Source organism: Amaranthus tricolor, chromosome 6 (genome assembly GCF_026212465.1).
Source record: "Amaranthus tricolor cultivar Red isolate AtriRed21 chromosome 6, ASM2621246v1, whole genome shotgun sequence".
NCBI lineage: Eukaryota > Viridiplantae > Streptophyta > Magnoliopsida > Caryophyllales > Amaranthaceae > Amaranthus > Amaranthus tricolor.
The window spans coordinates 28,957,776-28,977,157 of NC_080052.1; the positions used below are offsets into that span (position 1 = coordinate 28,957,776).

The 19,382-nt window shown below is 33.9% G+C and overlaps 2 protein-coding genes across 4 annotated transcripts; one reads left to right on the forward strand and one right to left on the reverse strand.

Moving 5' to 3' along the window:
• The first annotated feature begins 1,063 nt into the window (after positions 1-1,063).
• On the forward strand, positions 1,064-12,207 carry LOC130814630 (RNA pseudouridine synthase 6, chloroplastic). Of its 3 annotated transcripts, XM_057680755.1 has the most exons (12): positions 1,064-1,617; positions 2,426-2,554; positions 2,679-2,933; positions 3,008-3,089; positions 3,512-3,627; positions 3,710-3,764; positions 4,063-4,174; positions 5,631-5,800; positions 5,988-6,329; positions 8,006-8,213; positions 11,480-11,753; positions 11,843-12,207. In XM_057680755.1, the coding sequence occupies exons 1-9, from the start codon at positions 1,364-1,366 to the stop codon at positions 6,258-6,260; spliced, it is 1,446 nt and encodes a 481-aa protein (XP_057536738.1). In that variant the 5' UTR covers positions 1,064-1,363; the 3' UTR covers positions 6,261-6,329; positions 8,006-8,213; positions 11,480-11,753; positions 11,843-12,207. The 3 variants fall into 3 exon arrangements, with proteins under 3 accessions (XP_057536738.1, XP_057536737.1, XP_057536739.1); XM_057680754.1 differs by having other exon boundaries at positions 11,480-12,207; XM_057680756.1 differs by lacking the exon at positions 1,064-1,617 and adding an exon at positions 1,648-2,352 and having other exon boundaries at positions 11,480-12,207.
• LOC130814628 (beta-glucosidase 18-like) lies at positions 8,210-16,465 on the reverse strand. Its single transcript, XM_057680753.1, has 12 exons — positions 16,108-16,465; positions 15,495-15,561; positions 14,641-14,705; positions 12,484-12,559; positions 12,292-12,366; positions 12,097-12,184; positions 11,459-11,711; positions 11,190-11,305; positions 10,730-10,985; positions 10,156-10,258; positions 9,955-10,060; positions 8,210-9,321 (listed from the first exon to the last, which is right to left on the reverse strand). The coding sequence occupies exons 1-12, from the start codon at positions 16,273-16,275 to the stop codon at positions 9,090-9,092; spliced, it is 1,605 nt and encodes a 534-aa protein (XP_057536736.1). The 5' UTR covers positions 16,276-16,465; the 3' UTR covers positions 8,210-9,089.
• Between the last annotated feature and the right edge of the window lie 2,917 nt (positions 16,466-19,382).

Consider the following 19,382-nt stretch of genomic DNA (forward strand, 5'->3'; position numbering starts at 1 on the left):
TTCGTTTTATCTAGCTGCTTTTAAATTTTTTTTTTTCCACAGGATTCTTATTCTGATATCTATGTTCCATTAGTTGTATGTATGTATTTCCTTTACGCTTTTTTTTTTTTTTTTAAATTTTGATTTTGTATGTACGTCTTCCAATCGCTCACATACTACATGTTCAGGTAATTTATGTCTTCTGATATTTGCTTAGTTTGCTGTTCCGTTGGCTTATAGTAATGTATGGATGCTTTCTCTGGTCATGAAAGTAATATGTTCGTGCTGTTTACCCGTGTTCAAAATCCATAGAAATGATGTACTTTGTACGAAAATCTGATACCTAGCTGTTAATCACAAATGAATTTAAACAAGATCTTCATGTTTTGGCTCATAGTTTCTTTTTTGCTGTTACAGAGAAAAGAATGTAACTGTAAAATAGAAGGTTTGAATGCTCGAAGCTCGACTTAATCGACTATCAAAGCTAGAGACCAAATTACTTGTCCGTGTTTTTGTTTGTGCGGTTATTCCTTAAACCTGTTTGCCCCTGAAACAACTGAAAGGCTGAGCTGATAATGCTAGTGTCGTTGACAGAGACGATATCTTGGCTGTGGGATACCGAAATTCTGGGCAGAAATCAGTGATTTGCATGAGTGTGCAGAAGTTAAAGGTTTATGTGCATCTTAGACAGTTGCATCAGGAAGGAATTTCGACAATACTTTCTGGGTAGAGTTTGTGTTTGTTCGAGGATGAAGGTCGAGCAGTTAAAGCTTCATCCAACTTGCAAGGAAGTAAACATTTGTATAGTATGTTGTTTTGGTTGTTTAGAACCTTCTTGTCGTAGGTAGTAATGTTCCTCCAAAATTTGAACATGAGATTCTTGAGAGTTGAGACACTCTTACGTGATTTATGTTCCTTCAAAATTACAAGTTTTTCTTATAACAAATGTCCCATAAAAGACCTGTCTGGCGCAATTAAATGGTAAAGAATAAAAACATATTTTTTTCTGCAAAAATAATTTGAAGATCCTTTAAGTAGGCTATTGGCATCCCACATTCACAACTTGTTTTTTTGAACGTGACCCAACATGTAACATTGTGACCTACACAAAATAGCACAATTTTCACTCTCCGAAAAATCGAATATTTGAATTCTGGAATCTGAATCGATTTGATACTTGGTTTTGAACGCCCCTAGCTTTATGGGTTGGAAAATTCAAATGATTAGGCGAATCGGGTCCAGATTGATGCCCATGATTTAAAAAGCTGGTTTATTACAAAAATTATAATCGCGAAATTCCGTCTCCTCCCCGCCGTAACCAACCTTAATACATTTATCTTCTGTCTTTCACGTTGAAAGAAGAGACCAGAGCAAAACCAAAAGAATGCCCGGAAATCCCATAACAACCGGAACTACACATTTCGGATCCAACTTACTCAATGCTTTGTTTTCCTCTCTGCGGCGAACCCATTTTAGAGTAACCGGAGCTCCGGCTCCGCACCTGCGCAAATTATCCACCAACAATCCTGTTCGAAAGAAGAAGCTTTCGAGAAAGAAATACAGTTGTATTGTTTCAAGCTTTGGAAGCAAAGCTGTTGATACTTCAACTTGTTCTTCTCCCACTTCCTTTGTTAATGGGTACTCTAAATTTTCAATCTTTTTGTTGTTTATATTGTAGGGTTCTTGTAATTTCTTTGGCTTTATTGATATATTTTTTATGCTTGACCATTACTTTCTTTTTTTTTTTTTAAAAATTCAGACTGTTAAGGTGTTTAATTTTTGAGTTTTGCATTTGAATTATTAAGACGTTTGATATGTTAATTTTACCCTATTCGTTAGTATGATTGAGTTTGCTGATTGAGAAAAATTTAAATATAAATTATTGGGTTTAGAAGGGAAGTCTGGAGTCTGGACAATAGGTGAGGGGCGGCCGAAAGTTTTCATATCAACATCACCAGAAAGTTTTTTGAAAATTGAAGGAATTTTACGCATTTGAGTAGTTTTGTTATGTTGTCTTCGAGACCAGCTACAATTGTGACATGAAAGTCGAGTTAAATTAAATTTATGTGCCAAACACCCTACCTATACTATATTTCACTGATCTTTTAGGACGAGCCACGATCTGAATTCATCCAAAAATAACTCCGCTGCTTACGAGTTTAATATTAGGAAGGACTAGGAAAAAGTAGTATGAAGAGGGGATATGGATAACAGTAAATCATACGCATTATGCAGGGTGGCAATTACTCTAATAACACAACAACTTCAATGCTTTAATCCCAACATACGGGCGTCCGCTACATGAACCAAAACAAATCAACGTGAGAGATTGTCGGGTTATGATTTAGTGCAATGGACATTTTGTATAATGATGTAGGGCTCTTGTCTTCCTCGCTCTTTGCTTTGTCTTATCTATTATGTAACTGTGGACATTGGTGTTTTCCAGCTACCCTGAATATAGCCGCTTACTACCTTGTCCATCAACAAGTCTTCCACCACGAGTAGAACATTTGGTTGTCCAAAAAGAAAGTCCTGCTTGTAAATACATTAGCAAAAGTTTGGATCTACCACATTCGTAAGTGATACTAATGTCTTCTGATCTTATATATTTTTTTGATGACCTATCTCAAATTTGATTTCTGATGAGTAAATCGTAATAAATTGGATGACATGACTAAAGATGTGATTTTTTGTATAAGGTATGTTGCGGATCTCATTCGTTTTGGAGCTGTCTATTATGCACTTATTTGTCCAGATCCTCCCCCGACAGCCACTCCTGAGCAAGTTCAACTATATAATCTTTTTACATCACCCAAACTTCTGAAAAAAAGGCGTTCCATTAAAGGGAAAACATTCAGAGAAGCTCAGAAAACCTTCCGAGTGACTGATCCAGATATGTGCTTTGAAGCAGGAACATATTTACGTGTACATGTCCACCCGAAACGCTTCCCAAGGTGATTGAGGAGTGATTACGTGTATATACCCTGAATTCTTTAATACATGCTATTGAGCCTCAAATTCTCATCAGGTGCTACGAAATTGATTGGCAGTCAAGAATAATAGCTGTTACTGAATCTTATGTGGTTCTGGACAAGCCTGCTGGTACCTCAGTAAGTACATTCTGAAGAGATACTCTATCCTTCTAAAGTTCTAATGTTTAAATTCCAAAATTGAAATATTTTCCAGCTTTAAATGGCAGCATTTCAATGCTATATTTCTCAAACCAATAGGGGCAAACCAAGGGTTAGGTTTCTTGCATTTTATCCCCCGTTACTTCAATGGTGTTGGCACTTGGCAATTTAGTGTTGTTCTATGCTTAGGTTTTATTTCTCTGAAAATACTTTCGCCTGCAAAAAAGGAAAGAAGAGAACAGGAGAGACACCGAGAGAACGAATAACTTTTCATGTTGTAATAAATTTATAAGATTCAATTGGAATTCATGTCTGCTACCTGCCATGCAAGCATCAATATCAGTTAGAAGGAAAGTAGTGTCGTGACTTGTGACTGCTCTCTGCTAATATCTGTTGTTCAGGTTGGAGGAGCTTCGGACAACATTGAAGAAAGTTGTGCAAATTTTACAACTCGTGCCCTGGGATTAACCTCTCCACTCTTTACCACACATCAAATTGATAATTGTACAGAAGGGTGGTAATGTTCTGTACTTTTTTTGAAACTTAATTTTGTGTTGAAAGTACTAATGTAGGTATTTATTAATCATGTTCATTTGTAGTGTTGTGCTGGCTAGAACTAAGGAGTACTGCTCAGTTTTTCACAAAAAAATCAGAGTAAGTCTGAAAACATTGACCTCATACCAATTACTCTCAAATGACTCTTTCGTGAATGCTCTCTATCCCTTTGAGTTTGCCCTTACTTTCTCAAAAGCTCTCACGTTAGGAATTTGAATGGGGCTAAATTGGGAGGGATGAAGAGTTTAGGAATTAGCAAAGCCAAAATCTAATAGTGCATTTCTATGTCCATGGGCATGGCTCCAAGCTCCTAGTTGTTTGATCTCCAGAATATACAGCTCTTTTGGCATTTGATATCTACATTTAAATAATACCTCGTTTTTTGGATGGTTATCAGGATAGAATGGTTAAGAAGCTCTACCTTGCACTTACTGCAGCTCCAGTTCCTCGTGGAATACTTACCCACTACATGCGTCCTGCTAATCTTGCACCGCGACTCATATCAGAAGGTAACCAACCCTTGTTTTTGGTGTCGTTGATTGTTACTTATGGAGTATATTGATGTTAGTAACATTGCGATATTAGTTATCTGCTGATTATTGAGCGCATTGGTCACCAGCTTACCATGCTTGACTCGACTCGTTGAGTTATTGAGTCGATCAATTTCTTTTGGAGCAAAAATTTCTTTGACTTTACTCTACTTTGTTAAGCTTTCGAGCGTAGGATAGAATTGTGATTTTGGTCATGGTCGCGACAACGGTTGCAAATGGGTTTCGCGCTCAACAAATGTTCATGTGTTATGACCTATATTTTCACTATACTATGATACAATATTTTGCACTATGGTTTCGAGTACAATTTAAGTTACTTGTTGCTTCCCCAAAACCTTTCAAAAGAAACTTTCCTATATGTTTTATTAATCTATTACTTTTCATTTTTTAAGCAAGGTTCTTAATTTTGGTAGGCAGAGTGCAATAATGCCAAAGTTATTGATTCCAAAAGATATAAAATTGGCTACATGAACTAAAATAAATCATGGGAAATCATGTCTAACAAAGATTATACTGGTTCTAATATAATGCCGGTCTACAGCGGCAAAACTGAATTTGAATGGTCATCTACATATATTTACCTTCTCCATTCATTCCTATCTATTCCTATATATTGCTCTATGCTTTGCTGAATCTCAGTTATTCTTTTTAATCTTCTCTCAAATTTCCAAACCATCTTTGCCCACCACTTCCTGCTCTTCTAAGCTTTTCAAAGTTCAAACCTTTCACTTTTCTAACTAATGTATTTTTCGGGCTTCTTTGCACGTAAATGGTTTTCTCTCATTTTATCTTTGGTATCAGTGACTCCCAAACTCTTATGCCTTCATTTCGAATTCTGCCCTTTAGGGCATGTCAACTCAACTATTTTAATTTACGCATATAAGTTACTTGCATCATCCTACTATAATATTTTTTGAGAGCCCAACATTCTAACCCATATAGTTAGTCGAATAAAATTTTCTCCTTCAAGTTTAGTACCACACCTCGTTCGCATAGTATTCCAGTCGCAATTTTGTTTGAGCCACCCACACAGAATGCTATGCGTAACTTCTTGATCTATATCTTTGTTGTGAAAACTTGAAATTTGTGATATTTGTTATGATTGAAAATTTAACAAGTTGGTCAAAAGATTATAAGGTTGGTTTAGTCTTGCTCAACATGAGTCGTTGATGTAGCAAGTCGAGTTCGAGTTTGAGTCAACTTGAAGTGACCATTGATCGCGCTTTGACCGAGTGAAGCTTTATTTTTTCATTGACATGATAGGTTGATTGAAATGTCCTAATACAATGTTCAGATATAAGTAATATATCAACATGCATTATTTGCATTTTTCTGAATTTTCAATAATATATCAGAAATGACAAGTGCGAAAACTCGTCATAGAAACTGAACTTTTTAATATTCCCAAATGCAGAATATATTGATAGATGGCTCTTGTGTCAGCTGGAAGTTTTGGATTGTAAGAAGGTTCCTTGGCCAAATTCTTTGACCAGAGAAAGGTATTGTATTGAAGACTGTGGATGGCCTGTGCAAAATAATGCTTATGAGTGCACTGTTAATCTTCTGACTGGTCGAACTCATCAGGTATCAATAAGATCTTCTACGTTATTTACAGCTAGGAATTGGATCAGGTTTAGTTTTCAAAATCCCTCTTAAGGCTCGATTTATGAAACACAAATAAATCTTTGCTACTTAATAATGCGCTCTCTATTTGTCATCTTTTTTTCTCTCATCAATAATATGCTAATGTTTTAACTAATTGGCTGAGCAGATTCGAGCACAATTTGCTGCTTTTGGGGCGCCTATAATTGGTGACTCCATGTATATGCCAGCGTCTCTTGCTGAAATAGCCACTCCCATAGTTAATCCACTAGGAAAATTTAGAGGAGCTTATACAAGTGAGGTGGAAAAAAGAGTTGCTATTGATAATTGGATTGCCTTGCATGGAAAGGAGCCTACTGTTGCTATTGGTCTTCAAGCTTGTCAAATATCTTGGGACAATGGTGAGCTTAGCTACAATGCCGGATCACCATGGTGGAGATGAAATTATTTTCTGACTAACGAATTCTTTGCAATTGAATGGGTGAATATCAACTGCAGGACTGGAATCAAGGTAGGTCTATGTTTCATTATATTACTTTAACTTTCTCCTAGGAGTAGTGTGATTGTCGTAAAACTCGAAACTGTTTCTGGGACGTATAAATATTCTGGTCAAAACTGAAAATTCTTTAATTTTGGTGCTGCCAACCAACATTTAAACCCTTTTTATTGCTCAAACTCATCACAGACTAGTATATTTTATCCATACTTCAAACATTATCCCTTTGTTTTAAATCAGACACCCATTTTATCTATTTATTGTTACCAAAATAAGCCAAATGTACGAGCAATTATAAAATGCTTAATGGGAATACATGGTTATTGTCCCATATGAAATCTTGGTTTGTGAAGAGACTTGCCCCAAGACATTCCCCTAGATTTAGCTTCTATCCTTTGCTTTTCCTATAGTCTGGCCGTAAGACCCAGCTTAAGACCCCTCTTGAGACACGGTTAAACCCACCCTCACTTTGTTCAAACTTTCCAATGTATTTCTCTCTGGAGTCTGGAGTTTATTTAGGTTTGGAATCCATGTATGTCTTCGTAACTTAATCGAGATTTTCTCTATACGAGCCATGTTGGGGACTTTTCAAGGCATTTCAGCATGGTCTGCTGTATACTTGAGGAGGCACCATTTCTGCCTTCTCTTGAATATACAATTTGTAATTAGATGCATATATGGCCAGGAGTACAGTGTTAACTGTTAACATGCAACACTTCTGGAGAGCACTTTAATGCCCCTGGTTATTTAATGATTTTAATTATTTTGGCTAGTTCGAAATGGTTAGGGAATTTATGAAGTTAAATACTAGGCACACTAGTAAGGAAAGTGGTCTTAAATAGAGAACTCAATGGAGATTAAAAGTGACTTAGATAGAGGAAAATCTAAAAATGAATCCGATGAAAATGCATTTTAGGAGCATATAGCACTACATAGAAGTAAATGGAGGAAGGGGTCTTTGTGGATGGCCACATGAGATAGATTTTTGGTTCATGCTGCCAATTCCTTGTATTGGAATTGAGGTTTTGGAATTTTTGCTGCTTAAATCTCATGATACATTCTCTGTCCAATATAATTATATCTTCCAAGCCTTCAAATATAATATCACATGGTTTTTCCTTAAGACTCTTTGTGATAGTGAATTATTACATTTATAAGTAGTGGTCTATTCGGAAATCTAGCTAAAAACTATATTTTATACTGAGAAGGTATCAAATTATTTGGACATCCATGCATTTATAAACACTTAGCTAAGGCAGTATATCAAGGTAAAAAGCTCAATTAGTTTGTTCAGTAATCCAGTTTAGACCATAATGCAAAAACAAGGCTGTATCGTTGTCGTATTGGTCGTATTGGAAAGGTTTTCACATTTACCGAACGATATTATCCATATTGTAAGTGTCAAAAAACCGTATTTTAGGTTGTTTCAAGCGATATTTCTTGATTTAGGCCAAAATTTGGTGATACGATAACCGCATCATCCTGTTATCGTATTGCCATGTCCGTCACTGCAACCGCGTTCATTATCGTATTTTTGCACCATGGTTTAGACCACTTTGCTGGGGATTTTCATTTGTCATGCTGTGATTTGTAAAACATGGTATAAGTTGAGAGATTGAGACTAATTAAGCAATGAAAATTGCTGGACGTTATAGTTTCACTTAATATCCAGTTTTTTCTCTTCTGTACAGATGTGCAGCTGGTCCATGAGCGGATATTTTGTTGTATGGTGACTGCATTATCCATTAATAGTATAGATATATGGCTCATGTGGTGGGATCCAATTCTTCGCCTGGTCTTTCAAAGAATATGAGACTGAAGCACAATTTGTAGAATCATTCATCCCCAAGAGAAGTACATTTTTTCAAAGATGTTATTCAAAAGTTCTTCTGGATTAAGGTCTGATGTCCAATCTTAAAAAGCTTTTAGTTTTGCGTAGAATAGGGAGTGAAACAGATTTTTGTGATCGCTGTTTTAAATGGAAACACACTTCCTTCTGCAAGTCATTGTGCATGATTTTTGTAAGCATTAGTTAGAATTCAGAGCTCAAACAGAATTTGATGGCTGCTTTCTGCTAATACTTAGATCTACATGAATACTACGGCTTTAAACCCTATATACAAGTACAGCCACCTTCGTGGCTGTGCAAACCATATTACAAAAATAAGGCCGCATCACATGACCATGTTGTAAAGGTTTTCAGAAAAAAACAAATCGATATTTTTTTGCCCCGTAAAGGTGTAAAATACCGCGTTTTGTGTTGACGTTACGAGAACTGCATCTTCTGCTACCGCATCATCTTTCAGTTACCACATTTTTGCACCATGGTTCAAACTTGTGCCCAATGCAGCTGATATTTAGGTGAATAGACTGGGTTTAAGTTGAGGTCAATTCATATTTTTTGCTTACATAGGTCATAATCTGTTACTATTGTGGCAAAATGGTAATGGTTAATGTGATGTGGTAACGGGATGATGTGATTATTGTGCCGCTAAATAACACCTAAGATCATTAGATGTCCTGTTAAAAGGCCTAATGATGGTTTTTTTTAACCTTCACAATGTTTTGAAGGTACGCTTTCTGCGAATAATTACACGACTACAAGAGCATAGGAAAAACACTGCACAGATACTGGGATTGAGAGAAGCTTATCTAACACTATATTCTAGTCTAGTTCTCGATTTAGTATTCTTTATTACTTGGACTCTACTAAACTTTGACTCGATAAAATCATCTCATATGAACACAAATAGGTTATTGTTCTGTTGTCCTCTTTTACAAGTCTTGAGATAATTGAACCACATTTTCACTTCCTTTCTGCTGTAGTATTGCCCGTCTCGTATGCTTAGCTATAAAGTTTCTGTACCATGCTACTGATGATTTCGGACTTCGTTTTAATGTATCGTAATCAACATGGTATAGTCCAAATCTTTTGGTGTATCCATGTAACCACTCAAAGTTATCTAGCAATGACCATGCGAAATATCCCCTCACATCCGCTCCTTTCCTGTCATTCATTTATAATATGAGAACGCAAAGTATCCATCCATGTTCAACCAGTTCTTTGCTAATCATTACATTAACACCCCTGTTTGATTAATGATATTAAAGGGTGGTAATGAAAAAAAGTGTTAATTTTGATGAAATTTGCTTGTCATTCTATTGTAACTAAGCTTTCATCCTTGAACATGTTCAATCTTCATAATATATTCATTACTGCCTAAAACCAACTTCCTAAGTAATTATCAAGCTAAATACACCGGGTTTGTTTGGCAATTAGCAAGAGCCTATTGGCTGAAGTTATTAGCTAGGCAAACCAGCTTGGAATATTAGTTGATTAGTCACCTGAATGTAGGTATTTGGTAAAACTTCATTGTTGGTTGGTTGTTTATTAGTTAAAAAATAGGTAAAAGTCATTAACCAAACACTTTTTTTAGCTGTTTGACCTACCAAAAAGTAAAAAGCCAACAAATAAATCAAGGAAAAAGTCATTATATTTTCATTACCATTTCCACCCTAATATCAATAACCAAACGAGTCGTCTGTTAACATTGGAAAATTCAAAGGTTAACTATAAAAAGTGGTTAATTTTCTTAGGGAGAAAAGTAATGAAGACTTCCAATTTGTCAAGAGGACTTACTTAATAGCCTTTAGGAGTGAATCTAGATAACCAGCCATGTATTCCACTCTCTTTGAATCATTGATTAAGTCATTGAAATTGGAATTCTGGTTTTCTTGAGCAAACCCTGCCAGATTCAAATGTGTGTTAGGAAACAGATTGGATAGAACGTGTGTATGAGTAGCTTCTCACACTACTAGAGCATAATCTTAGCCAACTTACCGTTTTCTGTTATGAACATGGGTGTGTTATTGTATCTCTTCTTCACGTAAGTAACCATTTTCTCCATTCCTTGCGGATGGATGAACAGCCAATCCATTGCTGTCTGCATCAATATGGAAAAGAAAACGACCAGATTCAATCAATCAAGCAAACAAGGACAAAAACTCTGATCTTTTCATAGGTAGATAGGTCGATAATGAGACTTGTGTGTTGTTTGAAGTTGGCCCAAGATTTTCATGAACCAAGCAAACCTCTATGCTGTCTTGGTTTGAATTATTTTAATTACTTATGCTCTCACTTAGGCAAGATTTAGTTGGACATAAACAACCTTGCCTTCTTTGTAACAAAAAGGTCGTTCTTGATTAACCCTGAAGCTAGGTTGCCTTAGAACTCAAAAAATCATTTACCCCAAACACTTTCGAGAAGGTATTTCTTAAACTTAGGATTATTCTTGAACAATCTAGAGCAAAGATTACTTAAATAACTAGGGTGAATTTTTGAGCCATTTCTTATTGATTAATACACGAGTTGCAGCAAGGTGAAAAACCGAAGGTGTCACGCAAAGACTGCTTACTGGTTCGCCAATGGGTATGCCTTCGTTCAAAGCAGTTCTCTGGTATAGACCTTCTGTCCAGGTAACTCCGATTCCAGGTTCGCAGCTTGAAAACATGCAGTCCTTTGCATAAAAACTAGTGTAATGATTGATGCCAATGAAATCTACTGCTTTTTTTAGTATCTTTTGTTCATCTTTTGAAAATAATGGTAAATTTGATCCCAGAATCTTTCGCATCTCTTCCGGGTATTCTCCAAACATGATTGGATCTAAAAACCTGCATATTTTTTATACAGCTTTTGTTGTTATGCTTTGTTTCCTTTTCTTCTATCAATGACAGTAATGCAACCTCCTAATCCCTTATGATAAGGGTATAGTCGGCCATCATCCAAGACTCCCCAGACATACTGGGTATGATGATGAATATGATAATATTAATGAGAGTTATAACCATTTTATGACTAGAAACGAAAAAACTGACCAATTGAGGAAGAAAGAGTGAGCTCTTTCTGCAGCAAGCTTGTCTAATGGTGAGTTGCTGAAAGGTTCATACCATATTGCTTGTAGAACAATTCCTATGATACCTTTTTGTGATTCCTGCAGCAGTTAATGCGTCAAAATGCTGCCGGTTTTTGCATTTTCAGTTTTGTTCGAAACTGATGACACTAAAAATAGGTGTACATTTCCATATTTAAGGCTTGAAATGAGAAAAAATGCAGATGCTTGTACTGAGTTACGAATTTCCATTACCTGATATTTGGCTCTGTACAGATTTACAACAGCTGCATGAGCAAGGATAACATTATGTGCTGCAATGAAAGGTTCCTCCTCTGAGTCTCCTTTCGAACAATTTCCGAATATGCCTGAACACCGTGCTGGTGGGTAATCACCAGTACCGTATCCATAATAAATCGCAACATTTGGTTCGTTGAAGGTAACCCAATATTTCACCCTGTCCCCAAAGTATTTGAAGCAGATATCCGCATAATATATAAAATCTTCCCTGCAATCAATGGACTTACCGATCAGTATTCAGGACTAATTTGTAAGCATTTCTGAACCTTTCTTTGATATCGTTTCTTGTCTTTCATCCTTATGATGAGGTAATGAGGGTTCGATTCTCACCACCTATAGAAAAGATTGATTGCCCCTTCTCCTTGCTCGTATGGGACTCTTCGGTTATACCCCCGAATCAAAATAATAAAAAGGCCGACAAAGGGTGATACGTTCAACTTACAAGGTTTGATTAGGGCCAACAAGTTCGGATTGTGAAAATAAAAGGAGTGGAACACATCCTTTTAGAGCTCTGAACTTTATGCTTCAACGAAAGGTGGAAATCGAAACCAACATTCGTATCAAACTTAATAGAAGCATAAAAAATTGCTTACTGTAACTCGGAACTAAGCATTCCACCATATCTGTCTTCGAGTTCTTGTGGAATATCATAGTGATACAATGTCACAAAAGGTTGAATCCCTGCTCATACAGCATCAGAAAGCCCAGATTTTAAAGCGGATGCGAGGAGATAAGTTGCATAGCATGGCGTGAATGTTCGTGCATTTTCGACATTTTTAACGACTAACCTTTGGCAAGTAGATTGTCAATGAGCTTGCTGTAGAATAATATGCCTGCTAAATTGACGTTCCCATATCTTCCTTCTGTTGCATAATTTCATTCATACTAAGCTATATCAGTTCTTACTCATGAAAGCATTCTACTTTGTTCACAAATAACGGATGATGGTAAGCGCAATCGGAAAAGATTGACAGGCTTACTGGGTAGAATTCTCGCCCATGAAATCGAAAAGCGATAGCTGTTGAGTCCGAGATCAGCCATGAACATGACATCTTCCTGTTTCGCAAGGGTGGTTAATGCTCAAAAATGGCATGGTTTGCTCCGGTTGTTGATTTGATTTTTATGAGAGGTCTAAGTAATTGACGGTTATTTGTAAGATTAACAAATCAATCTTATATAGTAAGATCTGAAAAGGTGTGAGTCTTGTTATTTTAATTTATTTTTTTATTTTGTTTATTTTACTGCTATTCTTTTTGCTATGGTAATTAAAAATCACGGTGATTGATTAGGAATTTTAAAATTTATATAGATAAGCTTTACACAGAAATTTGTTTCTTGTGTTGTGGTAGGATCAGAATTCGTCATGTATATAATATATTAATATTAAACAAAAACATATTACTCCCTCCGTTCTTTTTTGATTTTCCACTTTGGGTTTTTCACACATATTAAGGAAGATAGAATATTTGGATTGTAATGGGTATTATTTTAATTAAATAGTAGTGTGAAGTAATGATTGTATTGGAAGTATGAGGTTGTAGTAGGTATTATTTTAATTAAATAGTAGTGTGAAGTAATGATTGTATTGAAAGTATAAGAGAGAAAATAATTATAAATAAAAGAAAAGGGGTACATTAAAAGAAAAGGAGGGTTTTAAGAGGTAAAAGTGGGATAAAAACTTTCTAAAAATAGAAAGTATTCTAAAGTGGAAGAACTTTTGAAATTACCCGTTATAATAGTGTGGAAGATCAAAAAAGAACGGAGGGAGTAACAATTTTACCTTGTTTTTATGTAATTATTTTGCTAATTTATATATCATTCTACGATTATTAGTTTATTACTTTGTGAATGTATCAGTTATTTGCCCCTACTAAACGTTCCTAGCTTAGCTCAATGATGAGATAATAGAGAATACGTCCCTCTAAACATTCTTTATATATGTAGTCAATTTTTTCTGAAAAATTGATTCTTAATTTTTGTAAAATGTATTCTCTGTTATTTTTTGTTTGTTCGTTTTAAAATTATTTGTGTTAAATAAGGTTTTTTAGTGATATTAAAAATAAAATGAATTCATGTGAAAGTTTTTAAAATTGTCTTAATGCATAATTTTTATCCTATGGAGTAATTTTCTATGGTGTATAGTTAGTGATTTAAAAGCTTAAATTTTTTTTAAAAAATAAAATAAACAAACGAAAAATAACTGAGAAAGTATCAATTAATATATAGTTTGTTTCCATAAGAGACCTACCGATTGTTACAAACTTACAATCATGGTCCTAAAGCTAGTGACTGTGATGACGCTCGTTCAAACTTATTTGGCAGTATGTTTTTAATGTGTCGTAACTCGTAATTGTTACATGTATAAAATAAAATGTAAAAAAAAAACACTTGTAATAGACTACTTGCACACGTTACATGCATGCAATTTCACTTTCAATTTTTCTTTTTCCATGACATTAATATATTTACGTGAAAGTTATTAAAAAATATTCCTTCCTATTCATCTTAAAAATCTCATTTTTTTATTTGGTTAAGTCACCTTAAATGTCTTATTTTTATTTTAGATATGCTAATTTTACCAATTTATCTTTACTAAACTTAATTTTTTCACACCTTTACACCTATTAACCCCATTTTTCCCCTATTAAAATTTAAAATCACTATACTTTTTTCTTTTACATGTGGTCACATTTGACCACCTAAAAAATAGTGAAAAATTAAATAGGACTTATTGGGTGAATAGGAGGGAGTATTATTTTATATATTCAATAATTTATGTATTTCGTCAGAGATGGAGTAAAAATTGATAAATTTTTTAAATCCCCGAACAATTTCAAAAATTATGATATTTTCTAACAACCATGAATTTTTAGACAATAAATATTTACTATGTAATTAAGTATGAAGGCCTCCAATTTTTCGGTGCCCTATGCGGTCGACCATGTTAAACATGCTCAAAAATCTTCCCTGTAAACCATGACATTCCGATGGTCAAAAAATTTTGTTATTATCTAATACTACCTTTTTAAATCGTGATTTATTAGAGTAAATTTTACAAAGAAAAATAAAAAGGTTAAAAGTAGAAAATATATGACTATAAAACTTGTTAGCTTCCATAATTTGATATCGACAATTACCAGATACCGATGGTAGTGATCAATCGCTATATCTCCATTGCTTTTGTCCGCAATCTTACCTTTTCCTAAGGAATAAACACATTGTCAACAACAAAAATTAAATGAATAATTTGAAAGGGGCCAAAACTAGTTCAGATTCTGACTGTATGTAAGATGTCTTATTTCATAGCTTCCTTTGATATAATTTCCACCATTAAATTTAATTATATTCTTTCAAACACTTTGATGTAATTGTTATTTATATCATTTTAAGATGGATTATTTACTTTGCTATGTTTTTAAAATTAATACTCCATGAATTAATATTCTTGTAATCTTTTTTACAAATTTATTATTGTTTTAGTCTACAGACTCTAAAACTTTCTTGTATTTTTTTTTTTTCTTATTATTCTGCCATCACTATATATCAATTATCATTAAAAAAAAAAGTAAAAGAGGGTCAAAAACTCATGCTTTAATAAAGGCATGCCCATGTATGTACTTTTTTTTTTTTTTTTAACCAAGAATAAGTATAAGGACGTTGGTTTTATTTGCCAAAACACCACATCCACATATTTTTAGATATTATCATTTTCAAATAAGATCGCACCTTGAAATTTGTGGGACCGAAATGTTTTTCTTTTAATAAATGAATTTATTCAATTTTTTTTATGTTGTTGGTTCATTTAAAAATATTTCATACACGGAGATATTAGATTTAAACATGATATATTTCATAAATATAAAAAAGTTAAAATATATATTTCTTGTTAAATTCGTTTTGATATACAAAGTTTTAATATATATATATATATATATATATATATTAAAGTTTAAATTTATACTTAAAAACTGTTAAAAAAGCAAATAATCACCTGATTCATGAGTAAAGACATCCCAATTGTTGAGCCCTTTGCCATCAACTAAGTAGGCTCCTTCATACTGAAAATAAAAAATGTAAACAATTAAAAACAATTATCAATGTTTATGATAAAATAAGGTCACAAATTCATGCTTTAATAAAGGCATGTCAGCATGTATGCTAGTAATTAGGTAATTCATGCCAAAAATAATGGCATGACTAGATTACCCTTTCTATTCACTTTGAATTTATTTTGATCATTCAAAATAATAAAATGTTGCGAAATAAAAAAACAGGTAGATAAGAAGAACAATGAAGTTGGTTCTATACATATGTAGGCACAATTGTTCAACTTATTCTATATTAATATTTTGAATTCGCCACTAAAATTAAAGTAAGCAATTGAGCTAATTAACTATAAAAGTTAAAAATAAATTTTCGGCTTATTTTATACTAATATTCTAAATTCACCTCCTACCATAGAAGTAAGCAATTAAGCTAACTACTTTCTCTGTTCTATTATACTTGCTACTAATTACGATATTTTTCCACATAACATGTAACAATCGGGTGCGAGTATTTTTGAACGAAGAAAGTATGAAAGTAAGGAGAACAATGATGAGTACCTGATATGCAGAAGAGGCAGTACCAAAGAGAAAGTTGGAAGGAAGTACAAATGAAGAAGATAAAGCAGTTGTGGTGTTTGGTGAATGGAGTGTATTTAGATGAGCATAACAAAAATATATTATATTAAAAAAGATAAGAAGGAACAGGAATTTGGGGTTCATTTTCATGTTTTGAACTGATAGTCATAGACTATGCTGGTATTACCAGTTATATAGAAATAGTTGAGACAATGTGCATATACTGTAGTCATTACTAGCTCATTACTCATTATTCCAACTATTCTTTGAAATGAGCATGCTTTTCAGTTTTCCCTATTCTATTCTTTTCACATGGACATCTATGTTTCTTACCTTTTCTTTGACAATTACTAGTGTAACAAAAGGATACAAAACGTGTTTTATGTCCGAGGTTTAGCAATTATTGGTGTTGAGTGGAGTATTGTTTGATTAGCTGAAATTGTTTCTTGTGTTTTTGGGTTTTTAAGCAAATTAAAAATTAACTATTTAGATAGATATTAGGTTAATTTAAGTATGGACTATTAGCTGAGTAAATCAAGTCATCTTTAATATTTTAAATTGACTGTCTGAAAAGTTATTTACCAAACATATTTTTTAAATTATTGACTAATCAACAAGCAAAAAAGTCCATATTACATTCTATTACGACATGTTTAGGTGTTGATATTACTTTGTGTGAGCATCAATGAAAGTACTAGTGCTATAACATAAGTTAGATAAGAAGTTAACAAAGTTTATGATCATACTTATTCTATATTCTATGATATTGAAAAATTATTAAAAAAATTGAATGAGAGACTATTTCTATTAAAGGACAAAATGCATTTCAATAAAATATAAAAATGAGAAATAAAGTTATTTTTTTCCAAAACTTGTGATATAATAGAAAGATTTTTTATGAGAATAACAAATAAAACACCTAAAATGACAAATAAAAACTTCTTTTAGAAACGAAAGGAGTATCATTTAATTAAATACTTATTAAATGCTTAGATATATAGAGCCGGGGGAGGGGGGGAACGCCAATTTGCAGCATCACGTTGAGCTTTTTTCGCCTCCATTTCCCCAGATTTTTAAGACTTAAAAAGACAGTTAAGTGCCTATTTAACACTATCTCATTAAGATTCTCTTGTAGGAATCTTCAAAGCTATAGTTAGTTTATGTAGCTAATTTCGATATTTGAAATAAAGACTTTGATATTACTGTTATTGCTCACATCATTGATCAAACATGGAGATCTTATCGACTAAAAGTAAAATCCCCTGTTTTTATGAGAGAAAGGCTAAGTTTTGCATCCATTTTTACAAAAATGAGCGAAAGTAGATTAAAATGTTTTGGACTTGTACAAAGGAATACCTACACACCTGTGAGAAAGGGTAAAGCATCATGATTGATGGAAAGCAAAGTAATGATAAGCTTAAGAAGACGTAGGAGGAGCAAATTGAGAAAGAAATGAGCTAGTTGTACCTCTCTGAGTAGGGCTGAACATGGTTTGGTCTAAACCGTAAACCAAACCGTAATTTAAATATTTGGTCTGGTCTACGGTCTAAATGGTCTGGTCCGGTTTTTTTTTTTTTTTTTAAACGGTTTACGGTTCGGTCCCGGTTTTAAAATTTACAAACCAAACCGGACCGGAAAACCGTATTAAAATCATATTTTAGGGGATTAGGGCAACTACTCATGAAATCCTGCTGGCTGCCTCTAATCTCCATCTCCATTTCAGATCGCGACATTCTCCTAATCTCCTCCCTTCCTCGCCTTCTCTCCGGTAAGTTGAATCCTCGCCTCCTCTCTCATTCCTTCTTCAAGGCTTCTGTGCATCTGTGCTCCTGTTCTTCTCTGATAATCGCCTCCTCGCCTTCAACCCATCGACAATCGACAGTGCTTGTGTGCTTCTTCGACGCTTCAATGCTCCTCCTCCAATCTTCATTCTCCAATCTCAGCATTCACCACGGAATCAAGTGTAGAATCTCGTAATGTAAGTATATTGGTTGATTTTTTGATTTTTTAGGGTTTTTTCAAGATCTTTAACCGATTGTTTTACTGGGAAAGCCATGGGGAAAGCCTTCTGTTTTTACTGGTCAAAATGCCAAGTATCTGGTGAATGAATGTCGTAATGTTGAATGAATCTCTGAAAAAAACATGTGTAATTGCTTAATTTTCAGTTGAATGTTGAATGAATCTCGTAATGTTAAATTGTTTGATTGGAATTTGTTGGAATTTATCAGTTTTAGGGTTTGATTGGAATTTGGAATTCTGAATGTTGAATGAAATTTTGAATGTTAAATTGTTATTTATGTTGAATGTTGAATGTTGTTGATATGTTGTTGAATTCTGAATGTTGTTGAACTTCTGAATGTTCAAATGCAAGAAACTATCCTCACTCAATTAAAAAAATACAAAAAAAAAAACCGTAGACCAGACCAGACCGGACCGTTACGGTCCGGTCTGGTCCGGTCTGGTCTTTTGACTGCTCTGGTCTGGTCTGAAAAATTTCCAGACCGGAATTTCTGGTCTGGTCTGATTTTTCTGTCAAACCAGACCAGACCGGACCGTGTGTAGCCCTATCTCTGAGAACTTTACTAAAGATAAAACTAGTTGATGATATCAATTTCATGTTTCTAACTATAGCTTTGCCATGTATATTATTGTTTGTGCTTGTATGATTGTTATTTATTTATTTATATTTCTTAAAAAATTGTTATAGGTTTATATATTTGTCTTGCCTATGGTGTATTTTGGCCCTTTTGTTTTCTTTTGCAGCTCTTTCTCGAGTAAAGAATTGTTTTGGCCGCAACTCCCTTTGATAAGAGTATAGTCCACTGTTTTCCACGTAATTTTTTCTCTCTTATTTATTATTAAATATCCACTTTTTTCTTAAAAAATAATTTATTATTCTTTGTTACAAATTCAAAGTTACCGAAGAATGGAAGTAGTATTATCCCCAAATAGATCAATTCATACAAGCCAATCAAGACAAATTTCAGAAACGAGAGGTTAAACCAGTATAATCTGACAGATTTAGGATCTTGGATTTCTGAAAGGCAAAGCCTGTATTCTGTTATATGTTTATTGGACTTAATTACAAAAATTTGAAAAAAAATAAGAGAATTTAACAACTTTATTCAAAAAATAAGCTTTGTTCAAACTTTATTCCCAAAATAAGCGTCCTTGCCTCCGAAGCTAGGCTTGGTGTATACTCACACTTACTAACAACGAGTATAATGAAATGGTCAAACTTTTAGTCAAAGTTTATT

Coding starts and splice junctions, on each gene's coding strand:
- LOC130814630 (XM_057680754.1), top strand. CDS start 1,364: ATGCCCGGAAATCCCATAACAACCGGAACTACACATTTCGGATCCAAC. Junction 4,175..5,630: donor ACCGCGACTCATATCAGAAG/GTAACCAACCCT, acceptor TCCCAAATGCAG/AATATATTGATAGATGGCTC. Junction 5,801..5,987: donor TGACTGGTCGAACTCATCAG/GTATCAATAAGA, acceptor TTGGCTGAGCAG/ATTCGAGCACAATTTGCTGC.
- LOC130814628 (XM_057680753.1), bottom strand. CDS start 16,275: ATGAAAATGAACCCCAAATTCCTGTTCCTTCTTATCTTTTTTAATATA. Junction 14,706..15,494: donor TGTCTTTACTCATGAATCAG/GTGATTATTTGC, acceptor TTTATTCCTTAG/GAAAAGGTAAGATTGCGGAC. Junction 12,367..12,483: donor ATGGGCGAGAATTCTACCCA/GTAAGCCTGTCA, acceptor ATTATGCAACAG/AAGGAAGATATGGGAACGTC.